General features: G+C 42.5%; 2 protein-coding genes across 4 annotated transcripts; one reads left to right on the plus strand and one right to left on the minus strand.

Moving 5' to 3' along the window:
- On the minus strand, positions 1-8,269 carry LOC306783032 (MOB-like protein phocein). 3 transcript variants are annotated; one of them, XM_079276564.1, is made up of 9 exons: positions 8,152-8,269; positions 6,136-6,291; positions 3,729-3,791; positions 2,662-2,762; positions 2,230-2,272; positions 1,797-1,883; positions 1,634-1,713; positions 1,363-1,474; positions 1-1,153 (listed from the first exon to the last, which is right to left on the minus strand). In XM_079276564.1, exons 1-9 carry the CDS (start codon positions 8,152-8,154, stop codon positions 1,019-1,021), a joined length of 780 nt encoding a protein of 259 aa, XP_079132690.1. In that variant the 5' UTR covers positions 8,155-8,269; the 3' UTR covers positions 1-1,018. The 3 variants fall into 3 exon arrangements, with proteins under 3 accessions (XP_079132690.1, XP_079132688.1, XP_079132689.1); XM_079276562.1 differs by lacking the exons at positions 6,136-6,291; positions 8,152-8,269 and adding an exon at positions 4,309-4,411; XM_079276563.1 differs by lacking the exons at positions 1-1,153; positions 1,363-1,474; positions 1,634-1,713; ... (2 more) ...; positions 2,662-2,762; positions 3,729-3,791 and adding exons at positions 5,610-5,845; positions 5,937-6,026.
- Positions 8,270-8,760: 491 nt separating this feature from the next.
- On the plus strand, positions 8,761-15,942 carry hspd1 (heat shock 60 protein 1). The gene is made up of 11 exons (XM_079277612.1): positions 8,761-8,880; positions 10,831-11,006; positions 11,111-11,446; positions 11,613-11,708; positions 12,045-12,138; positions 12,241-12,409; positions 12,860-12,959; positions 13,444-13,689; positions 13,784-13,958; positions 14,192-14,370; positions 14,772-15,942. The coding sequence occupies exons 2-11, from the start codon at positions 10,833-10,835 to the stop codon at positions 14,928-14,930; spliced, it is 1,728 nt and encodes a 575-aa protein (XP_079133738.1). The 5' UTR covers positions 8,761-8,880; positions 10,831-10,832; the 3' UTR covers positions 14,931-15,942.
- The last annotated feature ends 358 nt before the right edge of the window (positions 15,943-16,300 follow it).

Below are 16,300 nucleotides of genomic sequence, written 5' to 3' on the forward strand. Positions count from 1 at the left end.
TGAATAATAGGTCTTTTTTATTAACAGACATGAAAATGTCCACAGTAACAAAAATGTTGTCTATTTAGAAAAAAAAAGATTAAGTGGGTTTGGATTGACAAGACTCCTCCCACAAAATAACTTATGAGAGAGGGTGAAAGAAGGGAGGTTGTGCTCCGATACGTAAATGCAGCCGACATTTCCTCCTTTCCTTGTATTTACTCATGTTTGTAAAAACCGGCTTACAGCAGCTCAGTCCCATAAAGTCAAGGAAAGGGCAACATCAGCTCATTGTACACGGTATTAAAACGGGGCATGCCACAAAGCAGGATCGGAGTTAACCGAGAAGATCTGACCGCGAGTACACATTACACAGCTAGAGGTTACGTTTTGTCTTTGTTCACTACCACCACACAAGCCACACACCTACGTTTGTGTTTTAATAGCAGTATTAAGTCAGCAGGCTAATTCAGTGATCCATTTCATGGGACAACCCCCCTGAAAAAAACAGGCTGGTAGGCAACACAAGCGAATAGAGAGAACAGAAGCAGACAAAGAAAGTGAAGCAGTCAGAAAACATGAAAGTGAATTAAGGGAGGGTATATACAGAGGGGGGGGGGGGGGAAGACGCTGTCAGTGTGTGCCTTTGTCAACAATACAGGTCACCATGATTACATTTTGCAAATCCAGCTGCTAAAAGAAGATTTTTTTAAAAAAGGAAACCGGGTCTCCCGTACAGGAGTAGTGTGAGAGCAGGGGCTGCATCCAGAGACACAGTGTGCATCTGAATATACAGAGAGAGTAAATAGGATAGAAAGAAAAACATCTTGTCCTGCAGGCATGGCTGAGCTCCGGTCGCGCTACTCTCTACCCCTCACTTCCTTTGAGATAGACACAGGTGACGAGGGGGGGAGGGACATGGACAGTGTTACTAGACATGAGTCACACTGTAGTGTGTATATATAGATTTGTGTGTGTACTGTATATGCACGGTGTGTGGATGTGTCTCCCTTTGTGGCAGCAGCAGCAGCTCATGTCTTCAGGCCTCGCTCTCTCCGGCTGACGAGGTGTTCTGCACTTCCTCCTCCAGAATGGGCACGATCAGGTTGTCCTTGGACATCAGGTTGTATTTCATAACGAAGCGCGTGAACCGATGACACAGGAACGTTTCATTCTGTACACAGAGAGAGACACGCGGCACAACACCTTCAGTCCTGCGTCCTGATACATAAACATCTAGTTTAGAAAGTCATGCGAGGGGCTATTATTTACTAGCATGACAATTTTTTGACAAGACACCCGTCTAAAAGCATTTATTTATTTTTTTATATATTTTTTTAAAAAGGTGCAGTTGGTTCATAAGATGTTTCCAGAGAAACCTACCTCATACTTGTCAAATATCTGGCGGTGATGGAAGTAGGCATGAGAGAATATCCTATAGATGCGACGACAGACGGAGCCCAGCTTGGCCACTGATGACTCCTTGATGCTCACCCTACGAAGACAAACGGTGACAGTGTGAACTCACGTCTACTGAATGTGAGGTGACAGCACAGACCCACTCAATAAAGGAGTTAGTACACATCAAATTAAGTGCTTGTTGGATCACTGAAAAGCGTTGAAAACACAGAATTAGAATTGGGGAGCGACTGACCTGCTGGGGAAGTATTTGTTGCTATTGAGAAGACAGGCAGCTCCGTCCAGCGTGTGCCTGGTGTAATCAATGGCAGGGCACTGAGGATGCAACACAGAAAAAAACACTGTTTAAAACTGTTGACAACCAAGTGATCTTTGGGTGACGCGCAGGCCTGACTCACCTCTTTGGGTGTCTTGTGGGCAGCACATAGAAAGATCCACTGCTCTGTGGCCGTCATCTGGGTGCAGGTGTCTGGATGGCACTCACTCTGAAATAAAATGAACACACCGTTAAACCTCTCGTTAGAAGGACCTACCTGTCCGTTCATAGCTTTCATCAATGTGTGATGTTGGACACGATACCTTCCTTAGACTACGGCAATTTGACTAATTTCCACCAGTAGCTGTGAAGACTTTGTACACAGATTCTTCCACGAAACTCCTAACGCATGTAGAGCTCATTTAGGTGTTCCCCTAAACAGCTTTAAAGCCTGTGTTCCTTTAAAAACGTTAAATTGCATCTCATTCAGATGTTTGCGTTTGGTATTGACACATGGTTGCGACAACAATCCTTCGATCCAATTATCCTCACATCTGGTGAGTTCGATCACTTACCTGCAGTTTTACAGCTAGTCCATTGAGCTCCAGGCAGAACTGCCTACAAAGAGGACGGAACGAGAGAAGAAATTAAAAATACATACTTCAGCTTCATCTGTATTGGCCTCCACTCTCCTGCTCATAAGCTAACCCATTCATAGTCATATGTGGGGAACCAAGCATTTATCTTTTTTATTATTTTGGGTGCTTGATGATATACAGTAAAGGCTCCACTGCAATAGGACAGGCTTGTATTTAAAGTATAGGACTGAATGTTACTCTCTACATAAGGAGTCTGTAATTGTCTACTTTTATTATATTTTTCCTCTCTTTGTATCGTTCATGTGGTTTTGTTGAATTGTGCAAAATGAATAAAGTGTTCAAAAATAAATAACTCCACAGCCTGCGTTGACTCAAAGAACAAATGAAAGTAAGTGTTTTTGAACATACCTGAGGTGTTCATACTTCCACACGCCTTCATCCTGACCCTCCGGAGGCTCCAGGATTTTGTCGATATTGGAGCAATCTGATCTAATGTTCTGCTGAATGTACTGAAAACAGAGCCATCAAACAACACGTTTCAATAGAGACCGTCACTCACCCACAGCAACATGATCTTCACCTTTATAAAAGCAGAACACAATGTCTGTGGTAACTGTAGGCTGTTTGTGGGAAACTGAAATAAAGCTCAAGTTTCACATTTAAAACATTATACCATGAAGGCTAAGGTGACGGAAGGTGATTTCCTGGAGTCTCATTTATAAAACGGTGCGTAGGATCCACACTGAATGTTTGTGTACGTACAAAAGGAGGAAATAAAAACATTCTGATTTCTAAAACCTCAGATACGCCTGCCAGTGAGCCATTTCCTTTTATAAATCCCAAGTCCACCTGTAAATGTGAGCAGCTGGTTCAGCTCACAACCCGCCCTCTACACACCCAGATTCAACCATAAACGGTCAATGAAAGCACCGTATTAATGTTGATGCATAGAAGTAAGCTGCTGATCGATGGGTCTTTACGGTGAATCACAGACGTTGACGTTATCTTACAGATGATACTCAGTTGCCCATTCTCCCGTTAAGTTTGTTTTCATACATCACAACTTTTGCGTGAAAAGTTATAAATGAGATCCCTAGTCTTTGAAAGGTCCATTACCATTAAGGGTAGTTTCATATTTCTCACAAAAACACATGAACATTGAGACACTGAGTACAGCAAAACATCATGATTACAGCAACTGTACAGCGATTGTCGTTTGTGAAGACATCCCATCACGTGTCTCTGTGTACATAAGGGCTTGTGAATATTGTGTTGACGACACACCTGAAAAAATGTCCTCCCAGCTTGGCAATCATACTCACATTACTACAGATTGTTTACTTAGATACTATCAAACAAAGCCCAGATTAGATTGTGTAAGAGGACATTTAGTCATACTTATCATTGATCAATCAAATGATAAGTTTGCACCACCAGGCATTTCTGGGGAAAATGCACACATCATGTCAACACACCTGTTGGACAGCCAGGGTGCTGTCCATCTCCTCAAATGATTCATCCTGCCAGTTGTAGAAATCCTAAACATGGAAGGAGTAATTTTAGACAAAGCTGGCATTGTAGCATAAACAACGCTGCCGTTGACTAACCTTAACATCGTAATAACACGTATGATACATGGCATGTAGCGTCAAAGAAGCTAACCTGACGCTCGTTAGATAACGTCGCCTGGGGTGCGACTGCTTCCTGCAATCCTAACAGCTAGAGAGCATTTTATTTTTTAGAGGATATTGTGTGAACTTCATTCACACCAAATTGGCTGTGTGGTTATATTCAACCAACAATGATTATCACAAGGAACTCTGCAATACAGCGCAAACGCCATTTAAGTTAACGTTACTCCAGGAATTAGACGGGGACCAAAAAAGCTACCAGTTAAGCTAACTTAGCTGGCTATTTCCAGGTCAGGCCCTTCCTGTATGTTGTCTGAGACCTAAATTAAAGATAAACTAACACGACTCGAATGAGTCAGCATCTCCGGGTTGTGCTGGGTGATTTTCGGGCGTGTTGAAGTGTTTTTGCAGGGTGAAAACGCACCTTTGCCTTGGTTCCAGGCCGATTCCTCCTGAGAACTGCAGTACCCTCCGCCATGACCATCTCGACAGAATACCCGGATGTTCGTCAGCCGCTGCGTTGTAGCAGCTGACAGAATACCCGGATGTTCATCAGCCGCTGTATTGTAGCAGCTGACGAGGATGTGAACCTGAGCGCGAGGGAGAAACATTTTAATTTTAGGATAGGAGTAGTTCACTTTGACTAAGTATTACTAGTGGTGTAAAGTAACAACTTTCTTACACATATGATGTAGTTGTACTCGGTGGTGAAGGAAGTACTCTAATACTACACTGTAAAAATACTCTGTTACAAATAAAAGTCCTGCATTGAAAATATTAGGTATCGAAATTTAAAAAAAATAGGACTACTCAATGCAGTACATTTTATTTTGTGGGATTTTTTTATTGTATTAGGTATCATTTGATTTCTGTAAAATGTTACTAAATATTTTTTTTTAAATTAAATAAGGCACATATTTGCATGTGACAACAGTTCATTAATTGCACTTTACTGAACTTAATACAATTAAAAACCAGACTATGACACTGCTCCATCTTTTACTTGTTTTTATGTCTCTTTTTTAAACTATTATTTCTTATGAAAATTGTTTCTCCTGTATGCTGTAGGCTAAATTAATTGCATATTTACAAGGCAGTTCTCCTTTAACAGTTGTCAGAATAAACCGAGATCCCAGAGGCGTTTTAATTACACATCGCAGGAGCCCACCGGTTATGTAAATAGGATAAAACGTCTTTGCCTTAAAAGCTCAAAACAGATTAATCTGGACGTGACAGTAGTTTAGTAAATAGTTCAAATGAGCTCCATCTTATAGCTACAACACAGAACGCTGGTCTTTCTGGCTCAGTTTCAGAAATAGAGTAAAAGGCACTGGTGTCATATGAAACTAGAAAACCTGAGGTTTGGCTAAGTTTTGTTGAGGGCCAAATTACATTCATATACAGAAATACTGTTTTAGCTTATCTTACTTGTAATAGAGTACTAGAATATAATACGCAATGCAGCAATTATATTCTTCAGAAAATCAGATAGTCATCAAATTTCCATTTTATTATACAGTATAAATTCAGCTTTAATGGACGCAAGGCTAAAGTTGTAGTTTGTGTTACATTAGAAAGATTAGGTGAGATGTATTGGTTCATTCATTGACAGTGAAAAGCTACAGTGAACCTTGACTTTAAAGTATTCAACAACCTGTAATTAAATATCCACTGCTAAGTTCTCTTTTATTAACAATATAAAGTCATGAGAAAAAAACAAAACAGTAATCCGCAGTTCACCTTTATTATTGTAACAAAATGCAATTAGAATTATTTACAATTGCAATAACATAGAAAAAAGAAAAACAGACATGAAAGTGGCCACTTCATTTCTTCTCTCCGGGGCATGACGACGACGACGACGACGACAGGAACTCGACATGATCTACAGCAACAACAAAGATGAAGACTCATTCGACGTATTTACCGAGAATGTCCCCATCACGGAACAGGAAATAGTCCTGGAGGATAGAAGGAGAAAACAAGAAATTAAAACAAGGAAGGCACACGGGGAAACAGATCTGAACAGAGCCAGTAGAACGTGTACTGCACCTTGTCGTCCAGACTGACTTTAGTTCCACCGTACTCTGGTAGGAGTACTTTCTCTCCAACCTTCACGCTGACTGGCAGAACGTGCCCTTTCTAGAATAAAACATCACACAAATATAAAACCGCACACTCCTCATCGCAGATGTGCCAGTATCTAGTAGAAAACATGCTCTAGCGTCAGGCTCCGTATGGCTCATCTCACCTGATTGACAGAGCCAGGTCCTACTGCCACCACGGTGGCCTGCAGCACTTTGCCCTGAGCCTTCTCTGGCAGCATGATGCCCCCTTTTGTTACCGTCTCCGCGATAAGGCGCTCCACCAGCACCCTGTCGAACATGGGGAGGAATTTCCTGAAGGCCTGTAAGAGAGGGAATTATGAAATAACATTTTACTTTTGTTCAACCAACGAGTAAAGCCTGTATTTGCTGTAGGAACCCAATAAGGCCACAAGGGGGGGGGGGGGGGGGGGGTCTTGAGTCAGAGTATGTGTTACAAAAGGAGGCGGTGGGGGGTGAGGATAAAGAGAGCTCAATAAAAGACTGTCAAAACAATAAGTAAGCAGGTCCTCTACACAGAGCAGCCTTTGTAAAGTCAATTTGCAAAACTCAAGAGTAAGTTAACGAAAGTCAGCATTTCTTCATTATGTCAAATATGTCAGGCAAAGCTGCAGGAGGGGGGAGAAGATGTAAAAGAGCAGCTGCCAACATGTCTGATAGCAGCAGATGTACGAGTGACCTTGGGGGTGAAGCCTGTTTGGGAACGTGTGTGTGTGTGTGGGGGGGAGGACAGGTCCTGGGTTGTTCACTGATCGGTAAACAGCCAAAAGGAGCTAGAGTTACTTATTGATTGTGACAGTGTAACCCGAGGTAGGGGAGGACCAGGACTACTGATTAAACACTTTGATGAGGACTTTAAAAAGGCATATTTAAGTTCTGGGGGAACAAACACAAACAAACAGTGAGTGATGATAAAAGCCTCGACTGGTGGTGAAACGTCCTCCGGGTTTTTATTTTTTTTAAACGCGACGAGATAACATTCAAGGCCGGTGTGTCCAGTTTTCCAGAAGGTTCTCTGCAGTAGTCTATGAGGTGGTGGGGGGGCTCGTTGCACAAGATGGTGATGATTAACCTCACGTGTTCTGGCTGATCTTCCGAATGTTTGATATTGTGTCCGCCCCATTTAGAGTAATGATTGTCGAAAAACTGCAGCCATGCGGTTGAATCAGTTATTTTTAAAGAGTAGGATATATTACAGGACAGTTTTAGCTAGACAGAAAATATTGGTGGTATTCTCTTGTCATATAATACTATTCTAGTCATACTTTATATATTTATAGCTCTATTTAGAGCTATTAAGAGTCAGAATTTCCCAACAGAATCACTGGAAGGAAATCAGGATATTTTAGCAAATCTAATAGTTTGTCATAGCACAAATAAGTTACTTTAAAAGGCGATTTCTGCAGTTATGTTAAGAGGATTCAACTCTGATTGATAGACACATACACACATCCAGCTGTATATTCGGTATATAATGTACTATAAGCGTTCCTTAAGCACCTACACCGTGTTTTACTTGTACCTGCACGGCCTACTATAACTGCAGCACGTGTTCTGCTGTTCATACCGTGTCTTAGCGTGTTTATTCCAGTCTATTTACTCTATATGTCAGTCCGTATATTATTCTCTAAATGAATTTGCACTGCTTGTTGGATAATAAAGACTGCATTACGTTGAATGCGTAGATGGGTCGTGAGGTCATTGTCTACGTAACAGAATCCGGAAATGGTTTAAACAGGCCATGCAATTCAGATTTTTCACCGACCAAAGGGCATGCATAGTGAAATATGACATAAATGTGACTTACGTGTAATAATAATACAGTTTTAAAGAGATAACAGCGCCACACTAGTGTGAATGTGTGTCCGTCTGCGCAAACAAGACGCTTCATTCATCCACATGCATGTAGCTGCAGCTGCACACGTTTAACGTTAAAGCTCGTCTGCCTTCTCCTCCGACTGTGTCTGCAGCGTGTGATGAAGATAAACATGGCTGTGTGTCGCATGTAGTCCCTTCACACTCGGTTTATTAGCGGCGTGACCTTGTGCATCGACGTTAACTGCTAACGATAACTTAGCAGCCATACGCAACCTGCGTCACCCTGTTTATGTATTACTTTATTCTAATTATAAATACCGACATTAAATAAAAGAGTTTCTTACCATTTCTGGATGTGTGAGAAGTCTGAGAGTCGACGTGAAGCTACTACAACCCGGTTCTTAATCTAACACACTGAAGGAGGAACGTCTCCACGTGAAATAACCAGCGCATGCGCACTACATGCCCTAAACTTGGATGCCCAGTTATAGAACATTCTAGAACTCCTAAACCGCACAAACACGTTTCCATTCACACATGTTATTTTATGAGATTAAACTATGTAATATAACTGTCATTAGTATTGTATTTACAGTGTTTATCTCTTAATTTATACATTACAAGTCGGAGCAATGTTGCACAATGTAAACTTTGACCTCTATTCGTTTCCTCCAATGGCAACGCGAGAAAATTCTAGAAGCACCAGCCCCGGAACGAGCATTACAAAACACATTCCGAATTATAAAATCGTGTATTTTAGTTGAAGATTTCCATTTTACCGAACTGTTTTACTTCTACTCTACGACATCTAAGAGGTCGTACTTTTACAACAAATTTCAACAAAGGTTTTATTTTATTTTTTTTTAAATGAAAGAAAAACGTTTGCCGTTATGGGTCGTTATTCATGGTCCGGGGCCCGCCAGTAAACGACCCGGATGTGATAGGCCATGTGCAGTTCCCGTCTGAGGAGCTAATTTGCGCCACACGCCTTGTCCTTTTTACCTCCGCTCGTTGTACCACTTGGTCTCACAGACGTGCACCTCACTGCAGCTACAAAGCTTTTCACCTCGCAAGTAAGTGTTGACATTTCTCTTAAGTCTTTACAAAGCTAACAGTACATGCTATTTAATGTAATTGAATCAGGAATGTCTCGTGTCTGGCATGACGAAACATTTCATTTTTAAAGTCATACTCCACCATGATGATTGTGCACAACTTGACTGGTAAATGCCGGACGTGTCTGATTATTAATATACGTGTTTTACGACAGTTGATGCAAATGTTGAGCAATAGATACGGTTTCCGATGGTGAGGCGTGAGTCCGAGAGGGACGATGGTTCCGCACATGCTTCTTTTTATTACAATATGACCTTGTGACGCACGACCTGAAGAGTACACGTGGGGGGTTATCCAGGAACTGGTTTGTGGGGGATACCTTTCGTAATCTAGCCACGATCAAGGCCTTTATGCATACTAACAGGATTCTTCTTTTATCGATGTATCAATTAAAAATGTAAAGTAGAAAACAGGTGATTTGATAGGTAGTCGTTGAAGCCAGTAGTTACTCAATTATTGTACTTAAGTAACATTACTTGTGCTTTACTTGAATACTTCCTTTTAATGTAACATTATACTTAAATCTCGGATGTGAATGTACTTTTTACTCTCACTACATTTAGTGTTCATCCCCTTCCGTGTCTCTATATGTATGGATTTGAATTGTTTCTTGATAAACTAAAAGGCTGAAGTGTTCCTTTGTGTTGAGAAAATCCTCCTGCTTGTTAATATAAATACACTCTTTAAAAGGTCTCTTGGATCAGCTGGAAAATGCATCGTCACAAAGCTGAAAACAGGCTGTTTATGGTTGTTAGACGCTACAAACATGATCTCATAGATTATGATGCTTTGATGAAGATTAAACGAACCAACGGGTTATACAGGAGTTAAAATGCAACATACACATTAATCAGATATAATCGTAAAACACTGACTGGGAACATTTTACTGCACAATGGCTTCTGTTATTTTTCATACTTTCAGTAATTGTGGCTGATAATACTTTTACTTAAGCATGTTTTTGATGCAGGACTTGTAACAGAGTATTTTTATACTGTGGTACTAGTACTTTTACTTAACTGAACGTTAAGTATCTTCCACCCCTGATTGAAGCCAACGTTGATAGTTTTTGCGGAGGGTGGATTGGGTCACAGCCACAAGATGTTTATCTTTTAAATATTGAGACATGCAAATCCTAATCAAAAGAATATTTACATGTCACCAATTTTTTTGATATTAGACAAAGCTCAAATTTAAAAAAATCCTTCTAGATTAATAGATGTTTTTATTTAAATACAGTCCTATTGGGATTGGGGGGGAAACATAACATTCATTAAAACCGTCTTTCTTTTCCCTGCAGACACAAGCTTTGCAGTGACGTTTTGGTTTGGTAATAATTGGCCCTTTTTGTAGAAGGTGACTGAGAGATTTGAAAATGTTTGACCATTTTACACAAGTGGAGGTTCATTCATTCGTTCACTGGTGGGACGTGATACCACTAGTGACCACTAGAGGCTCAGTTAACCTTTGTACCACTTAATCTCTCCTCCTGTGACATCTTGTATGGGGGGGGGGGGGGAGATTTGGAGAATAATTATTCAAGGCAGTAGATGAAAGAAGTACTCGGATCTCCTTCTTAAATACAAGTTACAGTACAACAGTGCATAAATAATGATGTAAGTTAAATACATGCTTTTAAAATTTGATTTAATAGTGCAGAAGCATTGGCATCAAAATATACTTAAAGTACAAAAAGTAAAAGTACTATTTTTTTTTTTGCAGAATAACTGTTTTTCATAATGTATATAGATATATCTCTATTTGCTCCACACTACATCTACTTTCATCGTTTATAACATTCTTGTGACTGCACAATACCTTTGCAGATGTAATCTGTGTTTCATCGCAGTGATCATAAGTCTCTGAAGTGTTTCATAACTGTCCCTTCTGTCTTTTTCTTCCCGTAGAGATGTTTCGTTTGCCCTCAGTCATGAAGCAGGTGAGGCCCGTGTGCAGGGCGCTGGCGCCTCACCTCACACGAGGCTACGCTAAGGACATCAAGTTCGGCGCCGAGGCTCGTGCCCTCATGCTGCAGGGAGTGGACCTGCTGGCCGACGCCGTGGCTGTCACCATGGGCCCCAAGGTAACATTTGATTTGGTTATTACTGACGTGTACTTGATGTGAGTTACCTTGACCCCCGATGCTAGAGGCCCGTTCCATCACACCACTTCCTGTCTCTACTCCAGGGTCGCAACGTCATCATCGAGCAGAGCTGGGGCAGCCCCAAAGTCACCAAGGACGGCGTGACGGTGGCCAAGAGCATCGACCTGAAGGACAGGTACCAGAACATCGGCGCCAAGCTGGTGCAGGACGTGGCCAACAACACCAACGAGGAGGCCGGCGACGGCACCACCGCCGCCACGGTGCTGGCCCGTGCCATCGCCAAGGAGGGCTTCGACACCATCAGCAAGGGAGCCAACCCCATGGAGATCCGCCGCGGAGTCATGATGGCCGTGGAAACCGTCATCAACGAGCTGAAAAATCTCTCCAGACCGGTCACGACCCCCGAGGAGATCGCACAGGTAAACATGAGCGGCTACTCGAGTGCAATCCAACATGCACGTTAATCCATCATATATAATCGTGAAACACTGACGGGGAACATTACGTAAGGTTTTTAATGCAGGACTGACGTGTAGTGGAGTAGTTTCTTGAATTCGTCTTAAATATTGTCTTTTTGTCTTCAAGGTTGCTACGATCTCAGCCAACGGAGACGTGGCGATCGGCACCATCATTTCCAACGCCATGAAGAAAGTTGGCCGCAATGGAGTCATCACTGTCAAGGTTGGTATCATAACTTCACACGCAGCGTAATGCTACACTGTGAACAACAGAAGACGAAATCTAACGTTGCATAACGTCAGCTGTTAGGCTAAATAACGGAGCTACCAGCATAGCAACATTTAGAACAACTTCATCAGACGCGTAGGTCTGTCATGTTGTAATTCATTCTCATGCACGCTGCTCAGCTAGTCAGTGTCTACCACTGTCCTGCTCATAAAGGAGCTAGCAGCGCATGTTTGTGCCTGAAAGAGCTTTGTGCCCAGCCCGGTGTTTACTGCTCTAATGATTGCTGTGTTAGTCTGGAGAGACTTAATCAATGCATGCTTCACATCTCAGGACGGGAAGACTCTGCACGATGAGCTGGAGGTGATTGAGGGTATGAAGTTCGACCGGGGTTACATCTCCCCGTACTTCATCAACACGGCCAAAGGTAACTGTGCTCCTACTGGCTGCTGTAACGTCATCTGTCTGAACACTTCCTGTTAGCCTATGAAGAAATAAGAATGCTCACCTCTACGGTCTCTGTTTCCAGGTCAGAAGTGTGAGTTCCAGGATGCCTACCTGCTGCTGAGTGAGAAGAAGATCTCCACCGTCCAGAGCATCGTGCCGGCGCTGGAGCTCGCCAACCAGAACCGTAAACCGCTGGTTATTGTGGCCGAGGATGTGGACGGAGAGGCGCTCAGCACCTTGGTGCTCAACAGGTACATGTAGGATGAAAGCAGTGGGGGTGCATTACTGAGGCTGTATGCAGAGCTGCAGCTAGCGGTGACTACAAATAAGGTATTCTACATATTCATCCATCGGTTAGTCGGTGAAGAAAGAAACTGGGTAGATGGTGTTAACGAGGTGGTGCAAGACATTATCGAGCTCTTCTCATAAGGGACTTGTTTACTGAAGTCAGTAAATGTTTTATATAAGTAGTGATAACTGAGACAAATGTATGGAAAGTGTATTGTATCTATGTTTTCGTAACAGGAAGTGATCCCTTTCTTTCATGCAAATTCTTTCTTGATTTATTCCTCCATTTAAACATTTTATTTGTCTTTAGTTAAGGGATTCATGATGTTTTTTTGTTCATATTTTTGTCTGTACTGAAAAAATGAATAAACGAATGAATTAAAGTAGTAAATAGTAAACAACTTTATTTGCAGGCTGAAGGTGGGGCTTCAGGTGGTGGCTGTTAAAGCTCCCGGCTTCGGAGACAACAGGAAGAATCAGCTGAGGGACATGGCCGCCGCCACCGGGGGAACAGTGAGTCCACCTTTCACTCAAGTCACTGAGAAAATCTGATCTCAAGCACAATGGTGGAAAGTAACCAAGTATAACAAAGAAAGTATTATTAATGTAATATTCTAGATTGGAATGCACTTTATTGGTCCCTGGGAGGAATATCAAAAGCTTCTCAGCAGGTTAACTAAAGTTTATAAATAAATTAGAGTTAGCTCCAGTTTTACAGGCTGTAACAATAAAGTGATGATCACGTGCATCAATATTTATTGTCAAATAATATTCTGAAATGGGCCATTCTGCACAATGAGTACTTTCACTGTTGGTAATACTTTGGTTCTTTTACTTGAATACAATTCTGAATGTAGGACTTTTACTAGTAACAGAGTATTTCTACATTGTGGTATTACTTTAAATGTAATAAATGGCAATTGACTGATCCTCAAGTTAAATTTGTTTAAATGTCGGAGGACCTGCAGACATATTTTACATGTTGCTCTCCCTCCAGGTGTTTGGAGACGAGGCTGTGGGTCTGGCGCTTGAAGACATCCAGGCTCACGACTTCGGTAAGGTCGGCGAGGTGCAGATCACCAAAGACGACACCTTGCTGCTGAAGGGAGGCGGCAACCCGGCCGACATCGAGCGGCGCGTGGCTGAGATCGTGGAGCAGCTGGAGAGCACCACCAGCGACTACGAGAAGGAGAAACTCAACGAGAGGCTGGCCAAGCTGTCTGACGGAGTGGCCGTGCTCAAGGTGCGTCTCTAACTGAACATCGCAGACGGTCCCAACCGCTTCACGCTCTACTTTAGAGCGAGAAAAACTTAAGTTGCGCTGCTCTCCATTTCAGATCGGAGGAACAAGTGATGTGGAGGTGAATGAGAAGAAGGACCGCGTGACCGATGCCCTGAATGCCACGCGGGCCGCTGTGGAGGAGGGAATCGTACCAGGCGGAGGCTGCGCTCTGCTGCGCTGCCTCCCATCACTTGATACCATCAAAACTATCAACGCTGACCAGAAGATCGGTTAGTACAACACGCAAACAAGGGCTCAAATGTAATAAAACAAAAGTATGTAGTCATATTTCTTTTAAAGATCTTTAAGTACAACACTGTAAACTATTAGCGCGCAGGAGCAGTATTTCTGCTAAAAACTCGAGATAAAGTACATTTACTGTACTTTATTTCAATAGCATTTCAGATTGTATGTTTAAAATAACAGATTTTCATCTTTATAACATTCTGTTGTTTCCAAACAGGTGTGGAGATCATCAGGCGGGCGCTCCGTATTCCCGCCATGACCATCGCTAAGAATGCCGGCGTGGAGGGTGCGCTCGTGGTGGAGAAGATCCTGCAGGGACCGGCTGAGATCGGCTACGACGCCATGCTGGGAGAGTACGTCAACATGGTGGAGAAGGGCATCATCGACCCCACCAAGGTACAGCGCTCACTCGTGGTGGAAGTTTAGGAGAAAGACGCAATAAGAAGTTACTAATGTCCCCTTATTAAACGTGCGGCTGAGTTGAGCTCGATCAGAGATCCAAAGCGGATCAATGCTGTCGCCACGAGGCTCTGGGGAACGAGGGTGTGATGTGCAGACTGTAAAGACCTCAAATGTGTATTTGGCTCTTTTAAATTAAATTGACTTGATTTGAGGAATTGCTGCCTTGCTCAGTTTTATATAATTTGGCTGTTGCCGCAACAAAGCGGGACTTTATAAGACCTCAACGTGGATTCTAAGAAATTAATCTATGAGGACAATAATTGGTTTTACCCAAACTTGACTGCATCTTTTGCCAAATGTTCCCTGCAATAACGCGTCTCCTCCTCCCTCCACAGGTGGTGAGGACGGCCCTGATGGACGCTGCAGGAGTCGCCTCCCTGCTCGCCACCGCAGAGGCTGTGGTCACGGAGATCCCCAAGGAGGAGAAGGAGATGCCAGGAGGCGGCATGGGAGGAATGGGAGGCATGGGAGGCATGGGCGGCATGGGTTTCTAAGCCGATCCTCCTGACTTGCTGTTCAGACTTAATACAGGCAGAGTGGTGCTGGTGACTGAGGAGAAATCCTCCAAGAAAACTGCACCCACCTCCACCAAACTTTGCCCCAAACTGACCGGCCATGATGTTGGAGCTGCAAACGTTGGACGACCCCGCCATCCCCCACTTTCCACCACTTCACACGATTCTGCCTCTTCGTCCAGGAGGAGCCTGATACCGAGGACGAGAGCTCATCAAGCCCAGTTTACTACACCTGTACTCTAAAGGCGGAAACACTCGACAGAGAGAATAATACTTCTACAGATTTCATAGTACACATATTGTTGATGCTCTGTATTACTGCAAAGAGAGCCCGAGAAAAGAATAGCCAGGATTGTGTCTGTGTCCTTTTTTTATTTTGTTAATTCTTGTTTTGTTTTTTTATATGTATGTAATATATCTGTAGTGTTTTGTTTCTCTCGGCTAAATTCTGTGAATTAAATCCTGTCATTTGATTTAATTAAACTAATTTACTTCAGAGCTTTGAGCATTTTCTGTGACTTTTGTGTCCGATTGGGTGAAGAGCATCACCGGGAGCCTGTGTTTAAAGCTGTCAAATCTAAGCTCATGTTTACGGACGTGTCTGGGAGTCGTTCTAATGCATGCAGCATTGTGGTGTTTTTTTTTGTCGATAATCTGGTCATAGGGTCGGCTGATTGTTGATATCCCGATAATGACGGCTGATTGGATGTGTGAGGTGCGGTCAAAGTTACAAAGCAGTTTGGATCATTCATGGTCTCGGCTACAAAGTCTAAATGTGAAAATCTGTGGTGTCGTCGTGCTGTAACATCTTCATTTCTCCCCTCATACGCTTCAATGATAAAAGAACTGCAGTATATAGATACTTACATAAAACAGGATGTTATTCCTTCACAAAATGGCAATTAGCAGCGATCATTTGACTTGTTATGTACGATGTAGACGATGATTTATGGTGATTCTTTTTTTTATTTAATAAATTCAGTTGTTCAGATGTGTCGGATACTGATGTTTTTTACACAATACTTCAGTTGCTGTTAAAGTCACTTGCTGCTGCATGAAACCTTTGAAACAGCTGTTGAGATCACCATCACACCACAAAGTCCCTTTAGTAGCTGTTCTGGAGCTCCGCCTTTACCAGCTGCAACATTAAAGTGATGTTCATGCATCAATTAGAATCCAGTAAATTGGACACTCCATAAGTACTTTTAAGTACATTTTTTATTCCAATACTCATGTATGTGTAGGATGTTTAATGAATGACTTGTAACTTGTGAAAGAGTACTTCCACATTCTGTTACTACTTCTACTTAAAGCTACAAGGAGCTTTCATTGGGAGTAGATTCTGGTCC

The sequence above is a fragment of the Melanostigma gelatinosum genome (assembly GCF_949748355.1).
Source record: "Melanostigma gelatinosum genome assembly, chromosome: 10".
NCBI classification, from domain to species: Eukaryota; Metazoa; Chordata; class Actinopteri; order Perciformes; family Zoarcidae; genus Melanostigma; species Melanostigma gelatinosum.

Bases quoted from the DNA above. Each gene is read 5' to 3' on its own strand.
- hspd1 (XM_079277612.1), top strand. From the start codon at position 10,833: ATGTTTCGTTTGCCCTCAGTCATGAAGCAGGTGAGGCCCGTGTGCAGG. The intron at 13,959-14,191 runs GTTAGTACAACA...GTTTCCAAACAG, and splicing joins CAACGCTGACCAGAAGATCG to GTGTGGAGATCATCAGGCGG. The intron at 14,371-14,771 runs GTACAGCGCTCA...CTCCCTCCACAG, and splicing joins GCATCATCGACCCCACCAAG to GTGGTGAGGACGGCCCTGAT.
- LOC306783032 (XM_079276564.1), bottom strand. The intron at 1,475-1,633 runs GTCAGTCGCTCC...TTGTCTTCGTAG, and splicing joins AACAAATACTTCCCCAGCAG to GGTGAGCATCAAGGAGTCAT. The intron at 1,154-1,362 runs GTAGGTTTCTCT...CTCTGTGTACAG, and splicing joins AGATATTTGACAAGTATGAG to AATGAAACGTTCCTGTGTCA.